General features: G+C 36.1%; 2 protein-coding genes across 6 annotated transcripts in view; one reads left to right on the top strand and one right to left on the bottom strand.

The window, feature by feature from the left end:
- Positions 1-15244, top strand: part of LOC149922832 (death-associated protein kinase 1-like) — a 62049-nt gene that overhangs the window by 36534 nt on the left and 10271 nt on the right. The gene's annotated exons all lie outside the window — the stretch shown is intronic.
- Positions 4778-8820, bottom strand: LOC149922833 (uncharacterized). Its single transcript, XM_090163865.1, has 13 exons — positions 8727-8820; positions 8142-8670; positions 7939-8086; positions 7750-7888; positions 7377-7695; positions 7218-7318; positions 6854-7162; positions 6591-6800; positions 6428-6538; positions 6178-6320; positions 5828-6118; positions 5403-5481; positions 4778-5342 (listed from the first exon to the last, which is right to left on the bottom strand). The coding sequence occupies exons 1-13, from the start codon at positions 8818-8820 to the stop codon at positions 4807-4809; spliced, it is 3009 nt and encodes a 1002-aa protein (XP_090019991.1). The 3' UTR covers positions 4778-4806.

The raw sequence follows: 15244 nt of genomic DNA, 5'->3' as shown, positions 1-15244 counted from the left end.
TTTCATTATACCGAGCGACTACGGAAGATCCGAGATATATTAGATGGACTAACTCAGGAGAGCTTTCTATTCGAGGACAAGTGATTGGAGGATCTAATATAATCGATCTTTTGTATGACGCTGTGAGAAAAACGCCTGGAACAGCGATTGATCCTATAGGAGTTACAGAGTTTTACGAGGGCATTCATAAGTCAAATATTTCAAAACGTTTAATTAAAAATCCTGTAAGATTGACACTGTTAAAAACATTCGCTGTATTTCATACACCACCAAGTAGTTCAATGTTATCATCATCTTCACCTAGTCCTCTAAGATCTTGGATACATACTAAATAAAATATATTAACCTGATAATTTTGTTCTCATTTCATAGTATAAGCCTACAATGGAAGGTTGTACAGAAACGGTCTCTTTAGGACTTTTAGCCTATTTATCACAATCATTTTCAAAATCACCGAAAATTATCACAGCTGTATTAATTATCATAGTTATTATAATATTAGAATTATTTAATTTCCTTTTTTGGCGTTACATGCCATTACATCAAAATATTACCCAATATGGAGAAAGAACTTGAGCAGATCTATACTAACCCCGCAGACCCAGGGTCATTCGCTGGAGTTCAAGCGCTCTATAATTCAGCTCGACATAAAGGTTTAAAGGTTTCATTGGAAAAAGTAAAACAATTTCTAATAAAGCAGGATACATATACGCTGCATAAACCTGCTAGAAGACGATTCAAACGAAATCGAACTATTGTTTATGGAATTGACGAACAGTGGCAAGCGGACTTGGCAGATTTTCAGAAGCTGTCTAAATATAATTCAGGATCTCGCTACGTATTATGTATTATCGACATATTTAGCAAATACGCTATGGCTGTAGCGGTTAAAAATAAGAAAGGTGTAACAATTTTAGAAGCGTTACGTAACGTTTTTGAAAAAGGCCGTCAACCGAAAAGAATTCAAAGTGATCATGGAAACGAATTTGTCTGTCAAGAAGTGCAGAGTGAATTAGAAAGAAGGAACATTAAATTTTTCGCTACCCGATCGGAAATGAAAGCGTCCATTATTGAAAGATTCATTAGAAGTTTTAAATCTCGTTTATATCGCTATTTCACGCAGAATAACACCCTTAAATATATCGACGTTTTAGATGATATTATAAACGCTTATAACAATAGTTATCATAGATCAATTAAATGTAAACCCGCGGAAGTTACTCTAGATAACTCTGCTAAAATATGGAAAAATCTTTACGGTTCGGTAAATTTTTCTCCTCCGTTAACATACGCGTTTGAAATTGGAGATATTTGTAGAATAAGTAGAAATTTATCAATTTTCGATAAGAAATATAACCCGAATTTTACTACAGAATTGTTTAAAATAGCTGAGAGACTACCACGTGACCCACCTGTATATAAGCTGATGGATTTAAATTCTAACCCCATTTTAGGAGTATTCTATCGAGAGGAGGTTCAGATTGTTGGTCGAGATTTAAAAGACTGTTACTTCATAATCGAAAAAGTAATAAAAAAGAGGAAAAAATCGGACGGTCGCGTAGAACTGTATGTCAAGTGGCAAGATTACGACCCTACATTTAATTCTTGGATACAAGAAGTGGATTTAAAATGAGTTTTTACGTAACGCTACCTTCAGATTCCTCGTCATTATATTACCAAGATAATAGCGTTGGTAAATTTCGAACGTATTTAGCTGAACCGTTAAGATTTGAGGAACAGTACGAAGTTGGGTTAGCGGAAATAAGCTATCCTCGGACATGGCATAACGTTCGAAAACCTAATCTATTGGTTATTAAAGACCCTCTCGAATATGATAAAATGACTGATAACCCTCTAGTTAAAGACCCTCTCGAATATGATAAAATAATTGAAGTTCCCGCGGGTTTTTATAAAACTCCGGAAGAACTATTACATGTTATGAACGTCCACAACCAAGAAGAAGAACAAGTTACATTCGCTTATTTAAATTATTCTAATCGAATTAAAGTTAAATTGCAACCGAAAATCAGAGCTGTAATTGGCCCCGATCTATCGATTTTACTAGGTTTTAAGGATAGAAGAGATAATGATTTCACCATTTTAAATTCAATGATAACCCCCTACCCAGTTGATATGAACGCTGGGTTACATTCCTTATTCGTTTATTCCGATCTGGTTGAAAATAGCGTTGTTGGGGATAGTTTAGCACCTCTATTAAGAATCATAAGCGTCGAAGAGAAAACCGAGTCTAATGGGAAAACAACTACAAAAATATTTTCACAACCTCATTACCTACCAGTCGTGTCTAATAATATTAAGACTATAGAGATTAATATAACAGATGATTTAGGTGAGCCAATACAGTTTCATAGTGGAAAAGCTCACGTTGTATTACATTTTAAACCCCGTAAAATGTGGACTTCACTATAAACCTTTAATCATTCAGGACACACCTTCATTCTAGCTTAAGAGAGCGAACAGTTAACATCATGAGGTCTGAATATTCACCTTCAAGAACTGATTATGAAAGTTACTATTTAAACCAGGTTGGTTTCGGTGGAATACCTGTATATAGAGGTTTAGCCGTGCAAAGAGGACATGGACTAGGAAATATATTATCTTCAGCGTTTAGATTCGCGGTACCTTTACTGAAGAAAGGCGCTACTTACTTGGGAAAAAAACTTTTAAGTACCGGAGCGAAAGTAGCGACCGATGTTGTTAGCGGAGTCCCAATTAAAACAGCGCTTAAATCGCATTCTATTAACGCTGGAAGGGAAACTTTAGCTTCAGCAGCTGATGAAGCCATGAGACTAACATCTTCAGCTACGGATCATATTAAAAGAATGACGGGTTCCGGAAATAAAAGGAAACGAACTCAATCGAAAAGCGCCATTTCAACAGCAGGCAGGATAGCGAAAGGACGGTTCCCTAAACGTTCCGATATATTCTCATAATGTCCCTTTTACACCCGCACTCAGTTGAATGTATAAATTCCGAGCTAGATTTGTTTCAAGTACCTATGACACAATCTTCGATTATTGGTGGAGAATGGGTTGAGTATAATCCAATATCAAATATAGTTGATAACGCATCAATTACATTTTCTATCAACGGTAACTCTGAAACGTATATAGACCTTTCACAAACTTTGCTGCACGTTCGAGTTAAGGTAACTAAAGATAATGGTCAACTACCGCAACCCGCGGTTCCAGGTGTTGCGGGTGGGGCCGCCGGAACTCCAGCCGACAATATCGCCCCCGAGAATTTGTTTCTTCATTCGCTTTTTAGCGACGTCCACGTATTTCTTAATGAAAGATCAGTAACACCTTCCAGTCAAAATTACGCTTATAAAAGTATGATACAAACTTTATTAACGTTCGGAGATTCTGCGAAAAAAAGTTATTTAACGAGTTCACTTTTCTATCGGGATACGCCTGGAAAGTTCGATTCATTTTTCGATAACGATGGTTTCTCTAAACGAGCGAGTTTAGCGCAAAAAGGGGCGATTGACTTGTTAGGCGTAGTCCATACTGATTTATGTCAACAACCACGCTTTTTATTAAATATGGTTGATTTGAAATTTAAATTCGATAAAAATAGAGCAGCTTTTTGCGTTCATTCCGACGTAAAATGTAAAGTGGAGATTTTATCAGCTTCCCTTTATCTGAGGAAAGTTAAAGTGATACCGGAACTATCGCTCGCTCAAGCCAAGGCGTTACAATATGGAACCGCTAAATATCCTGTAACTCGTTCGGAGTGCACCTCATTTTCTATACCCGCTGGACTTATGGCTAGTGTGCAAGATCATTTATTTACCGGACAAGCACCTAAGAAAGTTGTTATCGGGTTTGTGGAACAAAAAGCGTTTCTAGGAGATTTGAAAAAATCCCCGTACAACTTTCAACATTTCGATTTATCAAGCATTGGATTGTACATTGACGGTAGCAGCGTCCCTCATAAGGCGTTATCTCTAAACTTTGAGGAAAATCTATATATTCAAGCGTATTGCAATCTTTTCATTCAAACTAATCAGTGGAACGTAGATGAAGGGAATCAGATAAGTCGGGAAGATTACCCTAACGGAAATTGTTTATTCGCGTACAATTTAACCTCGGATCTTAATAACAACGCTAATCACTTGCATCTTGTAAAAAACAGTAACCTGAGATTAGAATTAAAATTTGCAAAACCGTTACCGGAGACGATTTCCATTCTAATTTACGCCGAGTTTCAAAATTTGATTGAAATTGATAAAAATCGAACCGTGATTTTCGATTACAGTAATTAATGGATTCGCTACAGATAACTAAAATACTTGAAAAAGATTTAAGTACTAAAAGTATATTTCAAGGCGTGTTCGCGGCTGACAAGCTACCTAAATACGTAAAAATATTCCCTTCTCTATTTATTGTAAATACCGATACGAGTGCTGAACCTGGAGAACACTGGGTTCTAATATATTTTTCTAAACATAAAAATTGTGAATTCATGGATTCCTTTGGAAACCCGCCAGATTATTTTAAATTTAATGACTTTATTGAACGAAACAGTAAAACTGTAACTTTTAATTCTAATCAATTACAGAGTAATTCTAGTAATACGTGTGGAGCATTCTGTATCTATTTTGCTATAAACAGGTGTAAAGGAATAGAAATGTATAACATTGTGTCTAGGTTTAAGAAAGATAAATATGTAAACGATAAAATGATTAAAGAGTTTATGTGCAAAATGTATTCAATAAAATAATTTTTTACAATTTATAGCAATAGCAGTTTTTTTTTATATATACATAAATACAAGCATTCATTATAATTTTTCAATATCTTTATGACCGTGCGCTAATGTACGAACCCCGCAGGGTAGAATGTATCTCTTATCATCATTTGGTGATAAACAAAGTTTTCTAGTATTTATAGTAAATAGTTCATGCTTGAAACTAGCTATACGCATCATCTCGGCTGACATGGTTTCTTGATTAAAAAGACAACGTTCATAGTCTTCGTGGCGGATGACGTTTCTAATAACGTTCATGGCAACGCCCTTACAAACCTTTTTATGGTTTAAAATTGACTCTAAAGATTTCCCCAATCGCAACTCCTTTTCTATCTCTTCAGCGGTCTTAGACTCCCCGTACAATTTAATAGAATAAAGCTTTGGACGAAGTCCTACAAAGCTTTGAATTAACTGCGAATTTGTCTCGTCTTTAAAATAACCGAGAGCTTTTTTATTCTGATTAGAATGAAGGAAATGCGAAGGTGGATAATCAGAGAAGTCAAAGCGGTTTTTATGAACTTCAAAGTCTTTATAAACATCATCCGTCTTAATGTTGTACGTTAAACTGTCTGTAAATATTTTATATATTAGTACTATTTAAATAAAAAATGCATATTAAATTAAATTACCAGTGTCTGTAAATAATAGTGATGCTTTGTCCCCGTACGTATTTTTTATGAATCCATAATGGAACCGATACATGAGCTCCTTGGATAAATCTAGAATGGTGAATCCGGTAAATATAGGCCGGTTAAGAACAATTTTAGCTCTCTTCTTATGAGCGCCGGCTAACTCTTCATTAAAGATGGTAAAGTGTTCAAACTGCGGGGAACTTGTAACTTTTAACATTCTTTCTGGTTTATGAATCAACTCGAAATTTATATGCTTCCGTAAATTTTCCATTGTTTTTCTAAAGAATTAAATGAAGTAAGGGAAAAAACAGCAATAAATTATTTAAATTGATTTACCCGAAAACAGAGTTAACCATTAGTTTCCAGAAATTCTTTTCAAATGAACTCTTGGATAATTTCCTCTGTTCAGTGTTGAATCTAACATATTTTTCTAACCATTTTCCTTGAGTGAAGGTTAGAGCTCGATGAACCTTGGTTATTTTCAAACCTAATTCTACATAATATTTTAAATTGCGGTAATGTACTATGTATTTCTCTTTATTATTTAAATTAGGAAGAAGTTTTGGTAGACTTTGATTCTCCTTAATATTTAATTTTCCTAAGAGATCTTTGGAGTATGGAGATAGCATATCATGTGTAATAACTTTAGATTCCGCCGCTACTGGGAGATCGTTATGTAAGTCATGCAACTCTGGAGGATATTCAAGATCCACCTGCAAAGGAAACAATTCTTTAAAAATATAATTCAATAATTATAACACTTGTTATTTACCTCTAAAATGTATCCGTTTTCAACGTTATTGGGAATACTCAGAATATTTTCACTGAGTGTTTGCAAATCATCCTCCTGAACCCACTGGAAGTCGCCTAGCGGTAGTGGTTCACACATAACAGCACCGTACAAATTATTAGCATCTTCAATTAAGTTAAATTAAGTTAATTAATATAATTAAAATTAAAATAATTAAAATAAAAAAATAAAAATAAAAAAAATTATTTATTTTTTAAAAAATGTAAATTACCTAAATAGCATATATAACTGCTCTCTTTAGACGAATCATATGTGTCGGCCATATATTTGTTATTCGCTTCAGAATAACGAGTTGAGATCATTGAAACACCGCCTCGAATCCCTAAAAATTCAATGTAAATACAATAATATTTAAAATATCACAAAAGCGTTACCCTTTTCAATAAATAAGTGTTGATCTATATCAAGTATGAGATCGAGGCGAACATCGGTCATCTTCAAAGCTGCTTGCCAGGCTAAACCTGGTGCGGTGTAAGCGTGAGCGGGATCTAATTTATAATGGGTTATAGATAATGTTCTAAAATTTTCAAAAACGTCGGCTAAGAGCAACGCATCGCTTTTCACATAGAGGTCGGTGTATTCCCCTACGAAAACCGAGGTTAAGAGATTTGAAATATTTATACTATAGTAATTTTACCTAATGTTTGAATATTAAACGCTGTCCAAACATTTTGGGCGTGTAAATAATCAGATTCTAAAATATTTTGATTTTTCAATGAACTGAAAAACGCTTCTCTAGGTGGCAGCATCGTCTCGTCAAATTTCTTTTCATCGTCCATATACTCGTATGGGTAGACCCCCTTCCGCAAAAGCAGTTGAACTTTCTCACTTTCAAAATATTTCTTAACAATCTGGAATTTACTGGCTCCTTCCAAAACGAGATTAGATACTAGAGCATCGAGGCTATCACTTAGAAATCGATAAGAGTCTAAAAACCGAAATCTCCCTAAAAAACAATAAAATTAATGTTAAGGTTAAATTCATAATTAAATATATTTTACCTAGTTTCAGCGAAATATAATTTTCGCTAGTGGAAGGAATACAGTCAAGTGTCTGTTCCTTAAAATGACCAATCTCCTGACATATAAGATGTAAATCGTATCTATGAAGATTTATTATTATTAGGTTTATTTCCTGGTTAATTAACTTAATAAATTCACCTGCTAAGGTTATGAAGGAAAATAGGGATAAATTCTGGAACTTTCTTTTGAAGATTACAGACGTTATGCGCTGGCCCCCTATATTTGCCGCTGAAATGGCAATGATCTCGAACAGCGGGCATATTTCCCTGATTTAGCTGCTTCTGACAAATGTAGCAATGCGTAGCAGCTTGAAACTGTTCCTCATCCTCCGGGGTAATAATCATTGGTACATTTGTCTCAATGAGTTCCATCAACTCCTTCTCTAATTCCAGAATAGACTCCAGAAATCTTCGAGTTGCATCTTGTCCTCGATAGCAATCGGTTCGAACAGGTACACCTATAAGTATCCTATTGTAATATATCTAAAAGGGAATTTTGTCAAATAACTTACCGTCAGGTCCAACAAACACCCACGAATACGCGCAGCTGATGTGCATGTTTACTTTGCTGGTATTTATATCGGGATCTAGATCACATCCTTGAACTCTCGGTAGGATTGCTTCAAAATCGGCGTAAAATACATACTGCACCTAATAATTTCATTTCATTAAGAGTTAAATTAAATAATTTTTATTTTTACCTTTTCTGTCCACTCATATTTATCAAAATAAACCGTCTTCTTCTTAGTAGGGAAAACTGTTTTTTGGACGCCGTGAGTGGCGCATTCTTCGATATGCGCATCACGTCGCTGTTCAGCGTTGCTTCCACTGAATCGGTGAAGACACATTCTAATACAGAAAATAATTAGTATATTTCAAACTAATATATTGGAAACTAAATTACCTGCAATAATAACTTGAATTTCTGTGTTTTGTTAGATGCTGTAGCAGTTTTCCTAGGTCTCGTATAAGACAGTAATGTCTATTCCCATCGTCAATATCTTTAGTTTCGTCGGTGATGTATAGCAAATCAACCTCCCTTTCCTTACAACACTTGTTAGCGCTTACGTAAAGGGGGAATATGTCTCCCGAAAAGCCGAACACAGATATTGATAAATTATTCATTAATTCAAATTTTTTAAGTTCCGTAGCGTTTAATTTGAAAGGAAAAGATATATCACTGGTATCAAGTTCATTTTCATAAGGTGTATATTTGGAAACACGATTAGCGTTTTGAGTCCGAGGAACTGGGTGAAGTTTAGCGAGAATTGACCAGAGAAAACATTTCTCGTCATTTTCGTTTCTAATATTAAGAATCGCGTGACGTCGAGATAGTTTTTCAGGTAGTTCCATATACGATGACCCTCGCAACGGTTGGTAAGATGCTACATTTAATTCTACATACAGAACACGGTCAATTACCCAACCCGATCCTATCAAAAATATAATGTTTTAGTTCAAAATATAACTTATAAATTTTAGTACATACCTGTCGCTTCAAAGTTTTCCGCTGCTGACTGTATTGTTTCAAGACATTCATTCAGCTGGCTCTCAATGACATCGGGCGTTAATGTTGTTTGCATAGTGCTCCGGAAATAGGGTCGTACTTCCGCTCTTTGTTCCTCACCCCCTAAAGGTCTCATATAAACAGATCTTACGAGTAGGAACCATTTAATTCCACGTTTACTGGTGAGTCTTTCCATTAGAAATTTACTGAAAGCGGCTCGGTAACGTCCGATAAACATCCCCGCATCAATATCATAGTCTTCAGCATTGTAACGGATAGATGCTAACGTATCATTCAAGGCCTGGACCATACTTGGAGATGCTGGTGGTGTTTCATCAAGTATTGATGAGGCGGGAACAGGTGATGGCGTTGGGTTGTTGGGTAAATCCGCTGTAGATGGTTGGATAGATTCCAGTTGAATTTCTTGAAGCAGACTAGGTGAAGGTGGACGGTATGGCGATGGTGGACGGAAAGATGCTAGCGAACGTTGCATTGGTGACGGTGTGCGAGACAGGTCCATGGGTTCGGAAGGGCCGGGTGCGTTCAAGTCATGAGTTCGTTGATGGCTCTTGAAATGTTCCAATCTAGCAACATTCTTACCACATACTTCACAGACAAACGTATGTCTATCACCGTATACTTCTCTAACATGCCGATTTAAGGAGGACTTGGTAGTGAAACTTTTCGCGCACGTAGGGCAAATATGTTGGGCTTTAGGCATCTTGAATATAGCTACCGCAGTTAACCGTGGAATGACCTCCTACAACGCTATACAACCTCTTTTATAGTATATTCAAGTATCATTTGAGAACAATACGTTTCTCATACTTAAAATATTCGTTTGAAATACTCGTGAGATAGGTTCAAGTGTTAAGCATATTTAAGTACTACTTACGCGTTAATGCTATTAAAATGAAGTTTAAAAATATTTCCATTCTACTTTAACAACAAATATTCCATGACGTCAAAACACTTCAATTCAAATTAACCGCGCCTCCCGGGGAATCTGCGCACGCGCCGCCTAGGTTATCAATTTTTACATCATTTCAACTTATTCCGTACGATAAAACTTGATAAGATATACGTTCAAGTATCTTTCGAGATAAGCGTAGATAAATGAACAAGTTGGCCTGGACACAATATGTTGATATACGGGAAAACAAATCGTCGCGAGAAATACCCTAAATACATTGACTTTTCGATGATTTTACCCCCATTTCATCCCTTAAATCCCGGATTTCGATCCCGAACCCAAACCCGAACCCGGGATCGATGCCACACCCTCACTTTCCTTCTACTGATTAAAATTTTTACAGGGGGTACCCTTAACATTGGTCAAATTCCCGTATTTAATTCAATGGGAAAACTTCCCTTTTGTTTTGTCAAAAATATTTTTGGTTGCCATGGCAAAACGGTTGTCTATGGAGACATTTCCCCTTAGGGTTTTTCAAGTAACACGAAGGTCTACCAAACCCCCGAGTTTGAACAAAATCGGTGTGTTACACCTCGGGTCGTCTCCTTGTAAGTTTAACCCTATTTTCACTCTTGCTAATAGCGGATTATAATTTTCAATATCAATCTTGAAAATAGGACTGAAAGCTAGGGCTGAAACGGAAAATATTTGTTTGAAAGAAATGAAAAATATCACAGCGGAAGCGGATATCATAATTTTTTGCCGCCATTTGCGAGAATGAAAATGGGGTTTTCAAGTTTAAGTCGTGACGCGGTGCACCCTTCCCAGATTTGGCGGGAAATTCACGCCCATAGGAACCTGCCTAAGTTTCGTTAGAGGGATTTAGCAAAACGCTCCAGACCTTTGAACGACTACGTCGGAAGTTACGTAGACGTTCACGAAGAAAATTCTTTAAAATCGGTTAAGCGGGCTTACAATTCGTGCTTATCAACGAGTACGGTGATAATAGAATATTAACACATTTTTAGACACATTACTAAACCAGGGTACACGACGAAAAGAAAAATATGTTTGAACAATACTAAATGGCGGTGAGCATTGTCTAAATACAATAGTTTTCGTCGTTTTCGTGTTCCCTGGTTTACCGCAAAGAGACGAACTACACAAGGCTTACTGGCATTTCAATTTAAACCAGTTTTTACGCTTTTTTACAGTCATACTAAACAACTTGCCATAATTCTCTCTCGATTTGTTTAGCGGTATATTCCCGTTGGATAGAATCCTATTGGGTCAAATTCCCAATGGATCGAATCAAAAAATATACTTTTCCAATTGATCGAATTCTAATTTTGCAATCCCATTGGGTCGAATCCCATTTATTCGAAAAAGTGTAAAGAATAATTTTACTATCCAGTCAGAATTTTAAAAAATGTATGAAAATCAGGGAAAAGTCAGAATTATAAAAATTGTCTGAAAATCAGGGAAAAGTCAGAATTTTAAAAATTGGTCTGAAAATCAGGGAAAAGTCAGAATTTTAAAAATTGGTCTGAAAATCAGGGAAAAGTCAGAATTTTAAAAATTGGTCTGAAAATCAGGGAAAAGTCAGAATTTTAAAAATTGGTCTGAAAATCAGGGAAAAGTCAGAATTTTAAAAATTGGTCTGAAAATCAGGGAAAAGTCAGAATTTTAAAGATTGTCTGAAAATCAGGGAAAAAGTCAATTTTAAAGATTGTCTGAAAATCAGGGAAAAAGTCAATTTTAAAGATTGTCTGAAAATCAGGGAAAAAGTCAATTTTAAAGATTGGTCTGAAAATCAGGGAAAAAGTCAATTTTAAAGATTGGTCTGAAAATCAGGGAAAAAGTCAATTTTAAAGATTGGTCTGAAAATCAGGGAAATGTCAGAATTTTAAAAATTGGTCTGAAAATCAGGGAAAAGTCAGAATTTTAAAAATTGTCTGAAAATCAGGGAAAAGTCAGAATTTTAAAAATTGTCTTAAAATCAGGGAAAATTCCGGGAATTTAATTTAGGTTGCAAATAGCAAACCTTTACTAAAATGTAGGGTAATAAATTCTAAATTTTCGCACAAAATAAGTCAGGGAAAACCTGTAAAAGTCAGGGAATTTTCAAGTAAAAACCCTGTTAGAGGTATTATGTTACTTATGTTTCTACCTTAGCTTATTTTGTTTGACCTCTTGCCTATCGAAAAAATCCCGAAATTCTTGGTTCCCTTCTTTTACCTTTACACAAAAATTGAGGCGCCTTTCTCGCGTAGGTCCGCCCCTAATTACCGCCACGTGACTCATTTTGTTTCACTCCCCCTTTCAACCATTCCCTTCTTTTTCAAATGGGTATTTTTATCGGTTGCTAATTGTCTTTTTGGTCCGGATATTATGTAGAATTCCTCCGCGAAATTTTAATGTCCCGGCGCCTCCCAAATCATTTCAAGCCTCATCTTTTATTTTTTCCAAATAAATTATACCTGTAAAATAAGCGTTTAAATTGTTGTTCTTAATTACCAAGATTTGCCCGTACCTGAAGAGCTAGTCACGCGCTTATAAAGATATAATCAAATTTTCGTCGTATTACCATATGTCTATAATATTATTTCATAAGTGTGACCGTGTTTGCAAAATGTTCACTGGCAATGATTTTCACTGATTTTGTTTAAATTCGGGGGATGAGTAGACCTTCACGTAACTAGAAATTTCCCAAAAGGAAAAGTTTCGACGGGCTTTAGTTTTACTATGGCAACCAAAAATGATTTTGATTGCTTAAAATCCTCTTTACCCTATGGAAATTAACATGGTGAAATAGCATATTTTTGAAAAAATTTAAAATACTTAAAAAAAAATTGTACATTGGGTAAATGCAAGTAAAATTGACTAAATTTGGTTATGGAAGTAAAACTGGAAAATGCTATTAAATTGGATAAATTTGGGTAAACTCAAGTAAAGGGGCTAAAATTAGGTAAATGACATAAAATTAGCAAACTTTTAAATAATATAACCCAAATTTACTTATATTTACCCAATTTCCTTAATTTCCCCCAAACGTACACGCATTTACCCAAATTAAGCTGAAATTACCCAATGTAAATATTTTTTGATATAATTAATTTTTTAAATATTTTAAAAATTTTCAAAGGGACCATTGAAATCTGCGGTTTCTCCATGTTAATTTCGAGGGGTCGGACATTTGCCTGTTTTGTGTACGGGATTTTGGATTTTTTAAAAATCCAGGATTTTTTATTGTGGATTTGTCATACAAAGTCTATGGGAGCAAAATTCTTGGATTTTGGATTTGTTGATTTTTTTCCAAATTTTGTACGGGATTTGGCCAAATGTCCGACCCCTCGGTTAATTTCCATAGGGAAAAGTAGATTTTATGTAATCAAAAACATTTTTGGTTGCCATGGCAAAACTAAAGCCCGTCGAAACTTTTCCTTCTGGGAAAATTTCAAGTTACATTAGGGGTCTACTTATCCCCCGAATTTAAACAAATCAGTGAAAATCACCTCAGATTGTGAGAGGTATCGTGGCACAAGCTCAATGGTGTCTTAAAACTACGCAGATTCGTTCGAAAAATTGGTACGAATTTCCAGTGGCGTCGCTAGGGTGTTTTAGGCGGCGCTTGAGCCACCTGTCAAATTTCTGAAGCGCCACCTAAAATTTCCTAGAAGCGCCACCTAAAATTCCCAATTTTTCCAATTCACTTGTCGAAAAGTTTCTTCGAACTTAAAAATGGGCATCAAAAATTTAATTTTTCATAGTCGGCCTCAATATTTCAACTTTAAAAACGTTTTTGGGAGCTCCCCACTCCCCCATATCACTCACTATAGGACGCCCCTGACCAGTGCTAATGGCTTAAGCGCCACCAGTTTTGAAATCCTGGTGACGCCACTGCGAATTTCAGGAAGCTCCTCCCCTTTCGTCACGTGATTCTGGTCCGGGGTGCCCAATTTAATAATTTTCGATTTTCATTTTGAAAATGGCGATCTTTTAAATTGTAAATTTGGGCATCCCTGATCTAGGATATGACTTATAGCCGAAACTAGAAAAACAATCATTTGTAGCGCGGTCTATCCGTTGGTTCATTCTCAAGGTTACTCATCTGGGAGCTATATCTAAATAAGTCTTTATATAAAATCATATTCAACTGTCTTTCCCCCCGCCGGACACTGCTGAAAGAACTTTGATGACAAAACATGTTGTAAGTCCAGTCGCTGTAGCACAAACTCCTATATCGGACTTTGATGGGGATTTTATGGAAGCCCCTGTACCGATTGAATCATTTATTGGTTTGTGTCTTTTACTAGGTGGTTCCTAGTGTTAGGAACCGGAACCGAACTGAAATTCCCAGTTCGGTTCCGGTTCGTTTCTACATGGAAAGAACCGATTACTTTTCGAATACTATTACTTTTGAAAAAGCCGTGAAAAATAATAAATAAACCACTGACATCAGTGACAAGTGACAACGACTATATTGTCAATTGTCTCAATTGGAAGGAAAAACCGTTGTATTTAGAAATCACTTAATTTCGTTTTGTCCAAACTATTGGTTTTTATTTCGCCGCGTGTTCTATGTTACTTCCAAATATGTTTTTGTTTCGGTTCTCGGTTCGGTTCCAATTTGTCTTGATCGGTTCGGTTCCGGTTCCGCTTACGACGTTAGTCGGTTCTCGGTTCGGTTCCAGTTCTTGAACGTCTTGAACCTAACCGAGGCAACCCTAGTGGTTTATTTTCGCCGGTTCTCGGACTAAAAGTGTACTCTTCTTACCCTAAAACGTTTTATTCGGCTGTTCCCGGGGATGAGAATTACTCCGCCATGAAAACTATTCGCTTGTTCCGGAGTATTAGAGCTACTCTTTTTACTCGTTCTGAAAAGGAGGTGTAAAGGAATAAATTGGATTTTGTCGTCTGCTAACCAGGATTTATCTGCTAAAAAGGCCACAGGCAGCCATTTTGGAATAACGTTTTTACTCCGATTCGAACTATTCGTCACCACAGAATCGGAGTAAACTGACGCCATATCTAAACTTTGTCCGTGCTAAAGTTGAGGAAAATGCTGTTACGAGCGCTAGTGGAAACTAACAGCGTTTACCATTTGACTACTCGAGATTCGCGAAAAACGTTGCTCTGAGCGGATAAGAACCTGGTTTTCACTTGGCGGGTTTTGGGAAGAAAACCTCGGCGTCGACGGAAAACGGGCGATATTTTCCGTCGACGGTGGGCGTAAGGTCAGTCGGTTTTCGGTTCTGTGTTGCGATTTTGATTTCTATTTTTTTCGCTGAGTTGGGCGGAATCTTCCGCTCACTGATATCGAATTTTTAATGCGCCGTTTATTAATTTATATCAAAATAATAGCCATAGGTACTAAATTCTATAATTTATTTAATGCAATTCAAAATAAATAAACTAGGATAATGGACGCTTCAATAAAAGATACTCGGTTTTACTCCCCTCTCCAAATTCATCTGGGAAGGAGCTATTTCCGGTCGGTCGGTTTAACGGTTAGAATGGCTAGCCAAAAAGTCATATTTACGCCAATGGAGACGCGTTTTTGCCCTCATGAGAATTTTGCTTCAGA

This window comes from Leiobunum rupestre, chromosome 11 (assembly GCF_980474605.1).
Source record: "Leiobunum rupestre chromosome 11, qqLeiRupe1.1.hap1, whole genome shotgun sequence".
NCBI lineage: Eukaryota > Metazoa > Arthropoda > Arachnida > Opiliones > Sclerosomatidae > Leiobunum > Leiobunum rupestre.
The sequence above is the reverse complement of the archived record's forward strand: the minus strand, read 5'-3'. Positions and strand labels throughout refer to the sequence as shown.